General features: G+C 40.0%; 1 protein-coding gene across 2 annotated transcripts in view; it reads left to right on the forward strand.

Moving 5' to 3' along the window:
• The first annotated feature begins 1506 nt into the window (after positions 1–1506).
• Positions 1507–17683, forward strand: part of OSBPL11 (oxysterol binding protein like 11) — a 103799-nt gene continuing 87622 nt past the window's right edge. Inside the window, exon 1 of one of the 2 annotated variants that reach the window (XM_036746178.1) lies at positions 1507–2273. In XM_036746178.1, coding sequence (XP_036602073.1) covers positions 2119–2273 — 155 coding nt within the window. In that variant the 5' untranslated portion in view covers positions 1507–2118. Of the gene's footprint in view, positions 2274–2464; positions 2533–17683 lie in introns of those variants that run through there. The other variant, XM_036746179.1, reaches the window with a different exon arrangement.

The following is a 17683-nucleotide window of genomic DNA, read 5'->3' on the forward strand; positions in this document are numbered from 1 at the left end:
TTTTCCTGGACCTGCATAACTCACAGTACCAATGAACAACAAGGTTGGGGTGTGCTCGCTCTTGTCAGGGGCCTTTGTATGCTGCTTCTGCTTGGTACCAAAGTCCTCCAGGGATCTGGCACTTTTGTTCTACCTTTGCTGGTTTATATCCTTATCGCTCCTGGCTTGAACCAGGAACAACCTGGTCGCTCCAAGTGCAGACCTATCTGGGAGGTGGTTGGGTGCCACCATCACCATCATCATCATCATCATCACCATCACTGATGTTTATGTATTTTAAATAATGACATGGGAGGCCTCAGGATCAGAGAGCCTTGGGGAGGCTTGTAGAAAGGAATGGAGGGCCTCTGAAGACTCTCATCTGTCAGATGCTGTGATCAGAAAAGTACTTTCCCCCTAACTCTAAAATACGGGGTTTAGACTAGATCTCTCAGAACTCTTTCAGCTCTAAATACCATCATCCTGTGACCTTCTATTGACTGAACGCCTGCTTAAGAAAGAAAACCTATTTGAGTCTCTGCTCTCATGGCCCTCGAAGTCTGGTCTTAATGCTCGAATCAGCAAACATTTGTTTATTACGTGCCTACTATGCGCTAGGCACTGTGGATACAGAGAGTTGAACAGTGCTTACTCTCATGGAGCTCGCCCTGCATTCAAACACTGATAAGCACATTTCTCGCTGCATTGCAAGGGCATTGGAACAAAACAGACGGTCCTTCCATTCTTCCGACACCCCCTTTTCCATTCTCTTTTTGTCCTACTAATGCAGACCTTGGCACACAGTTCAGCAATTTCCTGGAGGAATGAAAGACATGTTCATGACAGCTAACACGTGCACTGCATTTTAACGCAGAAAAAGCTTTATCTCCCCTCACCACAACCCTCTGGGGTACGGGCTATCATTGCCCCCATTTCAGAGAGGGGAAAACCGAGGCTCAGAGACGTTAAAGTCGTTTGCCCAAGGTCACACAGACAGGCGAATTCATGTCTGGCTGATTCTCGCCCCCGCTCGTCCAGGGTCATACAACAGGTGAGACTCGGCATCCAAAAGCCGGTTCTCATCCATCGCTTTCGCCGCGCTCCAACCTCAGCTCTCCAGACCAACCACCCTCCCCGCCCTCTTGCCTTCTTCCAAGATGGCGCCAGGCACTTCACCTTCGGGAGGAAGTGAGCGCTGGCTAACCCGGAAGGGAAAGCGGAGGACGAGGCCGGGGTGGAAGAGACGGTTAGGCCTAGGGTGAGGCAAAGCGGTCAAGTCAGCGGGCGGGCGGGGGTGGAGTTGAGGGGGCTGCTCCCGAGAAGCCAGAGCCGTTGTCCGGCCCCTGGCTCCCGAGAATTCCTTCGTGGGGGCGGGGAGACCCGGTCCTGGGGAGGGAGGGAGGAAGGGAAGGAGGGAGAGAGGGAGAGGTCGAGGGGGCTCCTCCTCCTTCCCCCGGCCCCGCCCCACCTCGCCTGGCCTCGAGGGAACTCAGCCCCCACCTGCCCAGCCCGGCCCCGCCCCGGCCCGCCCGCAGCCCAGGCGCGAGCGGGCGGGCGGCTGTGAGACCCCCCCACTGCCCCGCCCCCCATCCATCCCTCCCTCCCTCCTCGCTTCCGGGGTTTCCTTCCCGGTTCGGCCGCTCCAAGCCCAAGGCAGGCATCCTGCCCGTTCTCCTAGATCCCGGGGAGGCTTCCGTTCTTCCCTGAAATATGTCCCCAAGCCCCCCAGGCCCGGTGGTGGTTTTTTTCCCCTGGGAGATCTGTATTTTTGATAGCCCCGTCCCCCTTCTCCATCTCTGTCCTAGCCGCCTCAGGAAGTTTCCCTCCCACCGGTCCTGCCCTAACTCCACCTTTTTTTATACAAATGCCGCTTCCTAGGAGGACTCAGTTTCCCCGTCCCTTGGGTGGTCCCCGTTTCAGTCGAGGACTCCTTCCGCCGCCGGTTCTTTGGGACGCATCCCTTTAGGATCAGGCCGTTAAAAAAAAACAAAACCTGAAAAAAAACCCCTAAAAGCAAAGACCTCCCCTCCGTTACCCTCCCCCACCCCAAAAAAAGAACAAGCCCCGCCCCACCACCCCCCCACCTCCAGCGCAGTATTATCCCCCGAAGCCCGAGTGGTGGTGGGCTTCCGAGTGACCATGCAGGCAGGAGAGCCGGGGCCCGCCATGAAAGTGTCCGAGAGCGAAGGGAAGCTGGAGAGCCTGGGCTCAGCAGCGACCCTCAGCAACAAAAACAGCAGCAACAGCGGTGGCGGCGGCGGCAGGAGTAGCAGCGCTAAGGGCTGGCAGTACAGGTACGTCCATCCCCTCCGCTGCCCGGGCTGGGGGCGGGCGGGGCGGGGGCCCGCCGGCTCCTCGGCTCCCCTCTTTCCGCCCTGTGACCTCTGCTCGGCCTCAGCGGCGAGATTTCCTGATCCAGGGCTTCCAAACTCGAGCCCGGTAGGGACTTGTGGGATCGGAGGCTCGGCACCCCTGCGGAGCCGAGGGGAGATTCCGGAGAATGGGTCACTTCCCGGGCTGAGCGTTTCCTTTGTTGTGAATGGATCGGAGGAGGTGGGAAAAGTTAAAAACGCTCAGTGACTTTGTCCTTGATTTGTGCTCCGGGTCTTTAGCAGCGATAGAAGCCCTTGGTTCTGAAGCTCTGGGTGGAGAAGATAACCATCCTCACTATTAGAAATGAATTGATTCGGTAAATCACCCCCGCAGAAATGATTATTCCACACTCTTTGAGTTTTAAGCTCGTCGTGTGTTTATTATTCCAAGCCTTTTCCTTGATCTTAACGTTCTTGAGTAGGGTTATGAAAGGGAATTAAGATTTTGAGTGGGAGGTGTGTGCCTATCTCTATATGGATACATGTTAGCACATAAAGGCAATCCTAGATACACTTAGAGCTAGCTAGCTCACTCTCAGATCTTGTGTGATTCCATTTCAAAGTCAGGCAATATGTGTCTATACAGATGAAGTAGAGAATTTAACCTTATTGTTAGTAAACTATGGATCAAGTCACAAAAGAGGTTTGGTTTGTAGTAGATTGCTAGACTTGGAGTCAGAATGACCTGAGTTCAAATTCTGTCTCAGGAGCTTATTAGCTAAGTGACCCTGGGAAAGGCATTTAACCTCTCTGCCTCAGTTTCCTCAGCTTTTAAATGGGGATAATAAAAGCACCTACTTCTCAGGCCTGTTGTGAGGATAAAATGACGTGTGTAAACTGCTTTGCCACATATAAATGCCATGTGTAAATGATAGCTGTTATCATCCTTGTAGGCATATCTTTCAAATGAAGATATTTAATACCCATTATGGGTAAGGCCAAAAAAATCCAAAATGATGTTTCTCTATAGCCTGGAAAAGAATTATTTTTGAGTTCATTATGAAGCCTGATATATACCCATCTCACTCATCTGGAGGTCAGTCTTCTGGAGAATTCTCCAAAATACAGACCCGAACCAGGAAGTAAGCTCACAAGGTCTCTGAGCCCTGGAAATAGTGTCACAAGTCACTGCACTAAAATCACACACTTTGATTAGTCATAGGGTCATAGGCTTATCGTTGCAAGAGAACTTGGAAGTCATGAAGTCCAAACCTGTCATTTTACAGATGAGGAAACCAAGTCCCGAGGAGGTAAGTTACTTGTCCGGCTTCACAAAGATACAAATTGTCTGAGGTAGGATTCAAGTAAGTCTTTCACTTACAGCCTTATTGGCATTTATTTAATGTATACTCAGGCTTACTTGTACTGGTTTCCCTTTTAAAAATATCAGTGAATCAAAAAGCATTTATCAAGCACCTGCCATGTGACAGACTTATGCCTAGGTGGTAGGGATACCAAGATAAAAATGAAACAGCCTGCCTTTAAGGAACTTACATTCTCTTATGGGAGACAACACCTATGTAAAATATACGGGGGTGCACACGCATGCACACACATACACACGTACACATACATATATACACACACAGTAGATGCAGGCTAAATTTATGGGGGGAGGGTAGTAGCAGTTGGGGACGATCAGGAACCATAGAAGTCCTTGGTTCTGAAGCTCTGGAGAGGGGCCGATAATCATCCTATTAGCAATGAGTTGATTCATCCCCGCAGAAATGATTATTAGTTGTTAAGGGGATGTTTCCTCCACCACATAGAAGGTGGCTTCTGAGCAGAGTTTTGAAGGAAACAAGATTCTCAGATCCAGTGGGCTGATAATTGTTTCCTGAAACAACTCCCTACAATACACAAAACATACAAAGTAATTGGGGGTGGGGTGGGGTTGTGCTGACACTAGCTCTTGAGAAGATCAGGAAAGACCTCATGTAAAAGGTGGCACTCGTGATGCTGAGCCTTGGAAGAAATTTATATTCTAAGAGATGGAAGTGAAGAGGGAGAATATTTTGGGCGAGTGCAAAGGTACCAAGAATAGAGATGAGTGATGTGTCTCAAGAACAGAAAGCCAGTCTGGATCATAGAGTGAGAGAAGGGGGTTAATATATAACAAGATACGTTGCGGACCCTGTTATGAAGGTCTTTAAAGGCCAAACAGAGGTTGTATTTGATCCCAGAGGTATTGGAAAGTCAGTGCAGTTTACTGAATTGGGGAATAACATGATCAGATCTATGCTTTGGGAAGCTAATTTTAGTAGCTGTGTGGAGGATCGATTGGAAAAGGGAGAGATTTTAAGGCAAGAAGACCAATTAGGAAGCTATTATAATAACTCCAGGAGAGAAGTAATAGGAGCTTGAACTAGGGTGGTGATTAGAAAGGAACCAATGGAAGAGATGTTGTGAAGGTAGAAATAACAAGATTTGGCAGCTGGTTGGATACATGAGATGAGGAAGAGTGAAGAATCAAGTATGAAACTGGGTGACTGAAAGGTTGATGGTGTTGTCAGTGGAAATGAGGAAGTTCAGGAGCGGCCTGGGTTTGAGGGACAAGTTGATCAGTGATAGTAAACATTTATTAAGTGCCTACTATGTGCTAGGCACTGTGCTAAAGGGCCAGAGAAGTCATATCCAAAATGGGTATACCTGGAGTGCTTTCAGAGTTCATTTTGGGATGTGTAAATTTTTTAGATGCCTACAGTACATCCAGTTTGAAATATCAATAGACAGTTGGAGATGCACAACTGAAGCTCATCATAGTAAAATTAACAGATTCTAAGAGAGGGATGGGAAGGCTGTTAGAAGTAAGCAGAGGACTGATGCTGAATGAGGGGAGCAGAATGAGGACATCATTATACACGATTTCAGACACACAGTATCTGTAAGGAGTAACTTTGATAGACTTGACTCCTCTCATCAATGCGTAGGGTTCAAAGACAGCTTCAAAGGACTCATGATGGAGAAAGCTATGCACATCCAGAAAAGGAATTATGGAATCTGAATGCAGATGAGGCAAACTTTTTGTTCTCCTTTTTTTCCCCCTTTTTTGGTTTCATTTCTCCTTTCTCATGATTCATTCCATTGGTTATAATTCTTTACAACTGGACTATTATAAGTTCAATGTGAAGGTATGTGTAGAGCTTACATTGGATTACATGCTGTCTTGGGGAGGAAGGGGGCAGGAGAGCGAGATAGAGAAAATTTGGAACCCAAAAACTTGTGGAACTGAGTGTTGTAAACTAAAAATAAAAAATAAATTTATTAAAAAAAAAGAAGTAAGCAGAAGAGAACTAACATCTGAAAACTTAGGAAAAACTAAAAATGAGAAAGACTTGTGTTGCTGCACAGTGTAATGATTCAGAGCTTGAGAAGTTTGCTTTTGATTTAGGAACCATATTAATTTTTTCAGTTTTCTAGGAGAGAAAAAAACAAAAGAATTGGGAGGAAAAAGTAGGCACTTTATCCTAGACTATTGGTTCCTGGACTATTGGTTCCTAGCTGTTAGTCCCAGTTAGGATCACTGAGGGACTTGAGGCGGGCAGGCAACATGCATTTATTAAACAGTATATTCCAGGCATAGGGGGATAGACATCCTAGGGAAGAAATGGACAGTCTCTGCCTTTAAAGAGCTTATATTCTAATGGGAGGAAGACAGAACTCAAAAAGGGTGCTGAAAAGGGGTGGGAGGTGGGGAGGAATTCGAAGGGAAGAGGAAAGTATCAATACTGAGGAATGGTGTCCAAGTCCAGAGAGTCAGAAAGCAGAGCCAGGAGGGGAATGAGAGATGGCTGGCTTGGGCCTCTTCCCCAAATGGAGACCTTGGGAGGACTTCACCTATGGGCACAGGGTCTTGAAGGATGCTTTTGAAAACATTTAAAGAGGGAGTTGAGTATTTAGGATAATAAGAACTGTCATTTATATAGTGCTTCAGAGTTTGCACAGTGCTTTGTATATATCACCTCATTTGAGTTTCATAACCAGGTAAAGTAGCTACTACTTTAGGTACTATTGTCTCTACAGCTACTACAGATAGTATTGTCTCTATTTTAAGGCAGAAGAAATTGAGGCTCAAAGAAATGAAATGTGTATAAGCAAGAAGTGAACCTAAGTCTTCTTGATTCATCTTTCCAATACTCTGTGCTACTTCTCAGCTTTGTGTTACTTGATGTTTATAAAGAAAAAATTAAGTCTTGTGCCCTCTGTTTCATAAGACAGGCTAAGATTTCAAATGAAAATGGTCAAAATAAAAAAAAATTAGTATATTAAGGAATAAACTTAAGTCATTTGGAAAATATATAGAACTAATTCCCATAGATAATGAGGTTTTAGAACCAAGAGAACATGGTATACAGTAGCATTAATATTGTTCAAAGAGTAATTATGAATGACTAAGCTATTCTGAGTATTATAAATATCTAAATCAACCACAAAAGACCTATGAAGGAAGATGCTGCTAATTGCCAGAGAAAGAACTTATAAATAGAAGTATGCAGAGAATGGTTTTAGACATATATGTCAAGTGGTAACCTTCTCTAATGCTGTGTTGGGAGGGAGGCTCACAGTTTAGAACTTAAAATATAACCAAAAAAATTAAATTTAAATAAGATAAATAAGGTTTTGGGGCACCTAATTTTCTTGAGATATGTTTTAAGGTTAATATGTATATATCAATAATAAAGTCTTTGAAAAACTAAAATTAAGGCCGTGATGTAGACTCATTGAATTGGATTGTTATAAGTATAAGTTTTTATTAAATATTTTGCCAAAATGTACTTCATACTTCTAGATTTTCTTCAGCATGTCACCATGTGTCATTACTGCTTTAGAATATCCATAATTTCCTTGGTGTGGGCACTTTCTAATTGTAATCCATTACATTGTGGCCAACCTGATGATGAGTTAGCCTCTGAATTTAGCTCAACTAGAGCTCAGATAACATGGACATCCTGTGTTGCTAGTCCCATCCTGAGAAGCTCTTGAGGCTGATAGGATCTGTCAGATCTTGTACTCTGTTGCTATGGCCCTGACAACCCACAGTTGCTTCCACACCACAAAGAGGAATTAAAATAGTTTGGTGCAGGATGTCTTCTTAAAAGAGTGTTGCTAACTCTCTAGAAACATAATCATGTTCCATCTTAGAAAAGTCTGTTACTTGACTAATATTGATATGACTTATCACCTCCCCAATCTTTTTTGTATTTACTTACTGATGTACATGTTGTTTCTCCATTCAAATATGAGTACTTTTTCTTCTTTTTAGTTCAGTGTTTCCTGCATCTTTCACAGGTAGACACTTAATAAATGCTTGCTAAATAAGTGTCAAATGAATGAATGGTATTGAGAAGTTAACTGAAAGGCATTTTAAAAAACACAATTATAATCAAATGTTGGAGAAGTTTTGGATTCTAAAAGCATAAAGGAAGGAAACGAGAAAAAAAATTTAAAGTAAGTAGTCTCCAGCAAAGCTTTTATGCCAATCCTAAATAGATATAAAATCATAATCTTAGAAAAGGAAGTTAGGACCTAGTCCTCTTCTGATCTGATGCATGGATCAGATGGCTGATCTTACCCTAGGCTGCCCTGACTTTTGGGAGTAACTAGGATAAAAAATAGTGCCTAATGAATTTCTATTTTTTATGGTAGTTGGAGACTCAATTATGTAAATATCTTATTATGGGTATTGGGAAATTCTGAGGTATATAATGGCACAATCCTGCCATTACCTTGGCACTCTGCAGTGTCCTTTGTCTAACATGATGGTGATAGGTAACTATCTCTTGGTAGCCCCAGGTTTCTGTTAACTTGTCCTCAGTCCATTGAAACATGCAAAAGACTTACAAAAATGAAAGTGTAAGGATGGAGAAAGATGCCAGATTGGAATAGAATCATGTGGTTGACTGAGCAGCGTTCTGATTTTTGTATAGTGTATCTGAGTGACATAAAGCTAAAACAATGTGCTATTCAATCTAGCAAACACTTATTTACCTACAGTATACAATGCAATAATGTTAAGGTGCTATGTATACAAAGATGAACATGATAGTCTTGGGCCCACAGAGGACATATAGACTAATAGAGGGAAAATGTAATTTGTATACAGTGTCATATCAGGTAGAATGTGATAAAAATCAGTGATCTTGAAAAAGTACTGTCAGAAAATTTTAGGAAGAATAGATCACTTTCAGCTGCAGATAGCTTGGTAGAGAAGGAGGCAGCTGAAAAAAGAGAATTTCAGCAGACACAGACTTGGAGGAAATGTGTATGGAACATAAAAGAAGGTGAAGAAGAGTCATTTGAAATGCGATTGGAAAACTGAGTTGGAGCCATGTTGTAGAGCAGTGGTTCTCAAAGTATGATCTGTGACTCTTGGGAGTCCCCCAAATCAAAACAATTTGCCAAGTACGAAGACATAATTTGGCATTTCCACTCTTATTCTCACATGAGTATACAGTGGAGTTGTCCAGAAGCTTCATGACCTTTGAATTAAAGGTTTAGCTGCACATGTGAAGACTGAGTTGTTGTCTTATCTACAGAAATGTACTTTTGTTGTACAGATATATTAGTGTTGATTAGATGGATTAATCTACAGATGTTGCTGTTCTGTTTATATTCCTCCATCAGCACCAACTAATCATTGGAAATACTCTTTTATATGAGTGACTGACAACAAAAGGTAGTAGTGATGTTGAAATATTTTTTTAATCTCCTGGTTTAACCTAGAACTACTGTGTTTTCATTTGCATTGTTGGTATAAAAGCAATGATAGCCAGGGCTGGCACAATCAGGGTAGTGGCACCAAACTGTTTTATTCATTGTATTCTTCAGGGCCATGCAGTTGAAGTAAAAAAAAAATGCCAGTTTCACTTAAGAATGTCCTTGATGAAGTAATAAAAATGATTAATTTTATTAAATCTTGACCCTTGAATACACATCTTTTTAATATTTTGTGTGCTGAAAATGGAAAGTATGCGAGACACTTCTGTATATCACAGTACAATGATTGTTTTAAAGAAAAGCACTCATGAGATTGTTTGAGTTGTAAGCAGAGCTATTCATTTTTTTCATGGAACATAATTTTTACTTGAATAGACAAACTATGATTATTCAGAGTAAGGTTATTTGGCAGACATTTTCTGGAAAAATGAACAAAGTGGGCCTGTCACTTCAAAGAAAACAACTGATAGTATTTGTTGCTAATGATAAATTTCAAGCTTTCAAGTGAAAATTAAAATTGTGAAAAACCTTTATACTGTGAACTGGACAGCTTCTCTATACTTAAAAGACATCTGATGAAACTGGTGGTGATATCAAGGAATGTGTTGTTTTGATACTGTATATTGAAATGTGGCAGCATTTGGAAGGTCTCCTAAATTCAGTGAAACACTATTTTCCAAATGACCAGGGCATGGTGTTACTAAATCATTTGTAGGCAAAAGATCTATTCAAAGTGTAAGATAGACCAACAAATTTTAATGTAACAGAGTACAAAAAATTCTTTTACATGATTTCAGATTCCACATTGTATCTAACTTTAAGAAACTACCACCTGTCAAGTTTTGGTGTAGTGTCACAGAACAGTATCCAGAATTATCTGGAAAAGGCTATTGGAATACTCTTCCCTTTTACAGCTACCCATCTGTGTGAGACTAGCTTTTGTTTATACATTTCAACCAAAACGACATAGCACAATAGATTAAATGTAGAAACGGATATGAGTATTTAGCTATCTTCTGTGATGCCAGATATTCAAGAGATATGCAAAAATATGTAAAACAATGCCATACTTTCTACTAATTATTTTGTCTTGGAAAAGTTATTTTCCATTAAAATGTTATTTATTTGACATGTAATTTATCATTTTAAATAAATTAATATCAGCTTTTATTTTCCTAATGTGGTAAATATAGATAGAACCTCTTTGAGATTTTAAAAGTTTTTCCCATTACATGTAAAAACAATTTTTAGCATTCATTTTTAAAAATTTTGAGTCCTAAATTTTCTCCCTCTCCCTCCCCTCATTGAGAAGGCAAACAGTTTGACATAGGTTATAGATGGGCAGTCGTGCAAAACATCCCAAGAGTGTAAATGAGTCTTGAGACCAAAAAGTTTGGGAACTGCTGTTGAATTTTAGGAGTTTATATTTTATCTTATTGGGAACTGTGGAAACACAGCAAGTTTTTTAGTGAGACTGTGATTTGGTCAGAGCTATTCATTAGGAAGATTATTTTGGCAGCTCAGTGACTATAGAACAGAGAAATCCCAGAGGCTGGAGGTAGACAGCAGTTAGAAGGCTATCTTAGTAGTCTAGGCAAGAGGGATAAAGGCTGAAACTAGGGTGGTGTCACTGTAAGTAGAGAGGACATGTTGGATGCTGAGATATTGTGGAGGTAGAATTGAAGAGTTGTTTTTCAGTCTTGTCCAACCCTTTGGGACCCCATTTGTGGGTCTTTTGGCAAAGTTACTGAATGGTTTGCTATTTCCTTCTCCAATGGATCCATTTTGTTGGGCAGAGGTTAAATGACTTGCCCAGGGTCACACCGTTCTGTGTGTGTGTGTGTGTGTGTGTCTGTGTGTGTGTGTGTCTGTGTGTCTGTCTGTCTGTCCATCCGTCTGTGATAGCGGATTTCAACTCAGGTGTTCCTGACTCCAGGTCTGCTGCTCTATCCACTGCCTCCAGAGTTGAAGAGACTTGGCACCTAATTGGCTGGTAGATTTGAGGGAGAGGAAAGAAAGAACAGCATCACAGAGATCAAAGGAGGAGAAAGAGTACTGAGAAAGGAATGATTTTTCAGTGTTTCAAGTCCTGAAGAAAAGTAAAGGAGTGCAAGGACTGAGAAAAGATTGAATTTGGCAGTTAAGAGGTCATTGGTAGCATTAATGAAGGCCATTTCAGTAGAATAAGTGGGAACCAGATTGAAGAGGGTTGAAGAATGAGTAAGTAGTGAGAAAATGCAAACAGTGGTTATAAGACTTTTTGTGTTCTCACTGAGAAGTTTGCCAGTGAAGGGGAGGAGAGACTAAGAATTATGTAGCATCATTTTTTTTAAGATCTAAAAAGGACCTTAGAATTAATAAATCAACAGGCAATTACTAAGCACCTCCTATGTGTCAGGCTGTGTGCCACTTTGTAGGATGCAAATATAAAAAACGCAACATTCTCTACTCTCAAGAAGCTTACACATTCTGATGGGGGGAGACAAGTACATATATAATTATGTAAAGAATGAATATACAGAGAATAAATACAGGGTCATTAGGGAGTTCATCTAAGAATCCAACTCCCACAGTTGCAGCAACTGGGTTCTAGAGAGTTTAGGCAACATGTTCAAGGTCACTGCTAGTTTGTGACAAGAGAATGTTTGGCTTCCTGACTTCTAATCTGTTACATATTCATACTACCCCTTACTACCAAAATACCTATCATCTTGCATATAAGTTACTACTAATGTATTTTGGAAACTGAAGTAATATGGTGAGGATTTTGTAAATCAAAATTATAGTAAAGCAAATAGTATTGGCATACTGTTTTCAGGTCGGGCCTCATGAACTTCGGAGTGATTGGGATCTGATATAAAACTTTGCAAGTACAGAAAACTGCTTTATCAGGCAACCAAACTCATAGTCAAGGAACTTAACAAATCAACTGATGTTTGTTGAGAATTCATTATGAGGAATAAATGGTAGAGATATATAGTGGAAAGAGTACTGGATTTGGAGTTAGGACCAAAGTTCACAGTAGAATCTCCCATTTACTGGCAGTATGGTCTTGGGCAAATCACTTTACTCTTGGGCTTCAAGTTTCATCTGTAAAATGAGGGCATTGGAGTAGATGACTTCTGAGGGTCCTTTCCCTGCTCCAAGTCTATTACTTACCCTTACTTGAAAGGCATTGACCATCTAGACCAGGAGATAGTGTGTTTAACTAGAAAAATTAACAACACAAAGCACAGGATAAGTGGGGTGGAGTATAAAGCTTTGGAGAGGAAGGAAACTTTGGGCTTGTGATCAGGGCTGTCTTTTAGGGGGTAGTGGTACTTAAGCTAAACTTTGAAGGATGATTAGTTAAGATTTAGATAGTTAGCCTAGAAGTGGAAGACCATGGAATGGCTAGGGAATTGTCAAGAACTAAGTTGTTGAGGGGGTGTGTGTGTGTGCATGCGCGCGCGTGCGTGTGTGCATCTGAGTCTGCGAGCATGTGTGTGCTGAAGTATAGGGTTTTTTTAGGACAATATGGAGGGTTGGAAGAAGTAGGTTGGATCCAGATTTTGTAATTGAAATGCCCTGGGGCAGCTAGGTGGCCCCGGGGCAGCTAGGTGGCACTGTCAGTAGAGCACCGGCCCTGGAGTCAGGAGGACCTGGGTTCAAATCCGGCCTCAGACACTTGACACATGTACTAGCTGTGTGACCTTGGGCAAGTCACTTAACCCCAATTGCCCTGCCAAAAACCAAAAAAAAAAAAAAAAAAAAAAAAGTGAAATGCCCTGCTAAAATGCCTTAATTTTATCTTATAGGCATTGAAGAGCCATCAAAGGTTTTCGAGCAGAGAATAATATGATTTTCTATCTCACTCCTCACAGAGATTATTACAAAACTTCTTAGCTTAAGGCTCCTACATCAACACTTCCACCCATCCTCAAAGTTGAAGACCACTCCTCATCCTTTATTCAGAAAAGAGAGAGCAATTCCTGTGGCCTCCCTCTTTCCCCTTTTTCTGTGGCTCACAACTTCTTGACACCATTTCCCATTCTGGTTTGTTTTTTTTTATGGTTTCCCATTCTCTTTTAGTCTAATCTCTGAGGAAGATGTGGCCCTTTTCTGTGTTAAGGCTAACCTTCCATCCTGACTCCTTTGGGAGCTTGCTCCTTTGATCATCTCCTTTCTCTTACACTAACAATTTTCAACCTCTCTTTATCCACTGACACCTTCCCTGTTGCCTGTAAGTGTTCACAGGTTCTCTGTCCTTCAAAAATGTGCACTTGACCTACCATTCCCACAAACTATCGGCCCTATATATCTCTTCCTTTTCATAGCCAAACTCAGTCTCCAAAGAATTACTGTGGAGGTACATCCAAAGGTCAGTGGAGAGGTACATAGTGGGTATGTAAGAGCAAGAAATTGTGCTAGAGTAGTGGCATAAGGGTTGTAAATCATCTACTCCCTGGAATAGAGTAAGCACTTTAAGATTTTTTATCTTTCTATAATTAGTGAGTTGTATAATCTGAAAAGTTAGATTGATGGGCAGCTTGCTGTGCCTATTAGTATCCATATAATGTCAGGAGTACTAGAGGAAGGCCCTTAACATGTTGAGGGAACTCCCTATAGAGGATTTATAGGAGGTCATGATTAAGAGTCACACAATGAGAAAGTATGGATAAGTTGTGATTTGTACTTTGGAGAAAGCAGTGTCAGTGTTGATGAAATCATATACACTGAAGCATCAGAGTGGTATCAGAATACTATTTGCTAATGATAATCATTTAATATCAATTTAATAACCTCAATAAGGGCTGGAGTCTGAACTAATCAACCAGAAGAAGAGCCTGGACCTAAGCTTCTTTGTTCTCTGAGTTTACTCAGAGAATACCTCTTCCTGTGTCAACAAGGCCAGATGGGGCTGACTTAAGAGCATTCTTTCCTCTGTCCATGACCATTAAAGATGAGACCCTTAACCTGAGACACTTTCTTGAATAATGTGACTTTCTTATCTTAATATTTTATGGACATATACTGTTATGGTATGTTAATGGTAAATTAAACACAGAGATCCAGAGTTATAATTTCAGTGAATACTTTGTCAACTCTCTTATCTTATTCTATTTACCACCTATTCAATTAAGAAAATTCCTTTTCTCATACTAAGTTTAATCATATATGGAGATCATAAATTTGAGTGACACAGCCACCCTGAATTGGGATGGTTCTAAAATGTATTTAAGCCTTCTCACTTTTTGTTCACAGTCAGAACTTATTCTCTGACTCCTTGTACATACAAGTTCGATAGAATTTACATATCACCTAGCTTGTTTACCTTTTTTAACCAAACTTTCAGGTTGACACTACAAATTAGAACTGAATTTTACAGATTAAGTACAAATTCTTAGCAAAAATAATTTGTATTTGCAATATGATCTTTCCTTGCTCTACATAGAGACACTGAATTTCTTAATGCGGTTTTCTTCCTTTTTCTTAAACAATGTTCAAAGTTAGTCATTTATGCATGTTCTTTTCCTTATTGTATATGTGAATCTGCATAATGCAGTGCAAACAATACTTTATTTGGAGTTAGAAGTCCTAGGTTCAAAAGCTGATCTTGCCACTTACTAGTAATGTGGTTTTGGGTCATATGAGAGCACATCATTTAGGCTCCCACTTTCCTCATCTACAAAATTGAAATAATTATACTGGTACTTCCTACCTCATAGGGCCATTGGTTGTATCAAGTGAGACAATATATTTAAAACATAGTGTAAGTCTGAAAACTTTGTTAATATAAGCTAGTATCATGATGATGATAGGCCGATTTGCAGAGAAAAGTCTATTTGTAAATGGGTTTGTCTGTTTATTAAAATGGGCCAAAGAGAGCCAAATGATTGTTAAGGTGAAATCGAGAAGGAAATCATTGTTTTAAAAAGTATGAAATAACTTTTGAGCACAGGGTGGCTTGTATCAGCTATTTCCAACCTTCTTTATAACAAGATACTGTGCATTTCCAATTGGAAAGGTTTCTTTTGCCCAAATGTGATCTGGTTGTTGCAGTCTCTTAGAGGTTTTCCTTATCAGAGGATCATAGATTTAGATTCGGGAGGGGCTTAGACCTCAAATAGTCTAAACCTGTCATTTTTAGAAATGAGGAAACTAAGGTTTGGAGATTTAAATGACTTTCCTAATGTCATCCAGGTTACTTTATAGCAGAATAGGGAAGAGAACCTGAGAACCTAGGTACAAATTCAGCACATTTTCCTTGGTACCATATTTTTGCCCCTTTTATAGGTGGATTTAAAAAAAAAAGTTTACAGAAGTAGGTTTGAATCTCTGCTTTGTGGCTTCTCTGGATGACTTCTGTTATATCATGTAACCCTTTGTTAACTATTTCTTCATCTGTAAAATGAGGAAGTTGGACTAAACAACTTAAATCCATGATACAGAGTCAGAAATAATAAAGATAAGAAATAATACAATAAGAAAGATATCTAACCAGCCTTAGACTTGAGTCTGTTCTCTTTCCTTTTCAGAGGGAAACTCGTAGAAAAAACTACCTCTCCTTGTCACTTCCACTTTCTCCCTTTCTACCTAGGGCAAGAAGTTGGCATCTAGACTTACTTTAAAAAAAACAACTATATTTTTATTGGTATCTTTTATTTTTACCTCACCTAACTTTCTCTCAGTATCCTTTATCTTCCTCCTAAAGAGCCATCCATACGGCAATAAAAATTTTTAAGGGGGAAAAAAAGACAAGGCAGGAGAGGAAAAAAAAATCAAAACAAGTCAGCACAGCTGAGAAATGCCGAAAATACATGCAAAGTTCCAGTCTTGTGGAACTCCCACCTGCACAAAGGTGTGGTTGGTGGGAACCCCTAGACTTTCTAACCTTAGCTAGAGTTTCCCAAGCCTATCTTTAGCCCATCTTAATTGCCTTTAGGTCTAAAGTATATACTTTGTGGGGCTTATTGAGAATGGAGGGGAGTATTCTTGTGTATTTGAGAAAGAAGAAATGTTCCAATTCTAGAAAAATAATTATGGCATTTGTAGATTTTAAAAAACTGATTCAAAACACATTAAATATTTTTTATTTAGAACAAAACAATTTGTTAAATCTGGTGAGACTGAACAGCATTGGTATATTTCTCATAGAATAGGATATAAGTGCAGAAAAAGAAAAGATAACAACCAGGAGTGGGATAATTCGAGTTTCTAGCTTTAATGTCAAACGCATTGAAGAATGGAAAATGAGAAATAGTTATCAAAATTAGATTACCCAGATTGTAGCAGTGATTTAAAACCTTGTTTCATTCTACTGCCATTTGTCTGTCTTCTTATTATTCATTGCTTCTCCTCCGTTTACCCAAGATTTCTCATCTAATAGCCATTTTGTTATTTGGCCCACTTTGGCCTTCCCTGACAAATCTTTTTATTTGGCAGTGTATGTGTAATTTTTAAAATTTGTTTTGCTTTTATTTTTGGCTTTCAAGCTCTGAATTTAGAGTCAGGAAGTTTAAGTTTAAACCATGACTCTGCCACTTGTCTCACCTTGGGCAAGGCACTTTAACCTCAGTTCGAGGCTCAGTTGAGCCTCAGTTTCTTTATGTGTAAAATGAAGGGGTTGGACTTGATGACTTTTGAGGTCCTTTCCAGTTCTAAATCTGTGATTTTGTTATTATGGGCCTTAACTCTTTCTGACTTGTGGCCCTCAGTAATTTATTTTTTAAAAAATTTAGTATTTTATTCCCCAATGATATCTAAAAACAATTTTTATCATTCATTTAAAAATTTTTTTGCATTCCAGATTCTCTCCCTCCACCCTCTCCATTGAGAAGGCAAGCAGTTTAGTATAGGTTATATGTGTGCAGTCATGTAATACATATTTCCATGTTAGTCATATTGTGAAAGTCCTTTAGAATTATCTTGGATCATTGTATTTCTGAGAATAGCTAAGCCATTCACAGTTGATCATCATATAATATTGCTGTTACAGTATATAATGTTCTCTTGGTTCTGCTCATGTCACTTTGAGTCAGTTCATGTAAATATTTCCAGGTTTTTTCTGAGAGCATCCTGCTCATCATTTCTTATAGCACAGTAGTAGTCCATCACAGTTCTGTACAACTTGTCCAGCCATTCCCTGACTGATGAATATTCCCTCAGTTTCCAATTCTTTGCCACTACTAAAAGAGCTGCTATAAATATTTTTGTACGTGTAGGTCCTTTTCCTTTTTGTTTTTTGTCTCTTTGGAATATAGACCTAGTAGTGGTATTGCATAGTGTCAAATTGCTGTACAGAATGGTTGAAGGAGTATGTAACTTCACCAACAGTGCATTAGTGTTTCACTGAATTAACAGTTTCTAAAAGTTGTGTAAAAGACTTGATTTTGTGGGTGCCCTTTAATTGAAACTTTATTGTATTGTAGTATTACCACATGAGGGACTCTTTTATTTATAGAACATTTATATAATTACTTGGTGACAGTTTAAGGGTTGATAACCCTATTTATTTGTAATTCTTAATGTAAATGACTAAAATAAATGAAGGAAATCCTTTATTTTTATTTTTTCCTTTTAAATTCATTAATTTGTTTTTAGTTTACAACATTCAGTTCCACAAGCTTTCGAGT

Source organism: Trichosurus vulpecula, chromosome 2 (assembly GCF_011100635.1).
Source record: "Trichosurus vulpecula isolate mTriVul1 chromosome 2, mTriVul1.pri, whole genome shotgun sequence".
NCBI lineage: Eukaryota > Metazoa > Chordata > Mammalia > Diprotodontia > Phalangeridae > Trichosurus > Trichosurus vulpecula.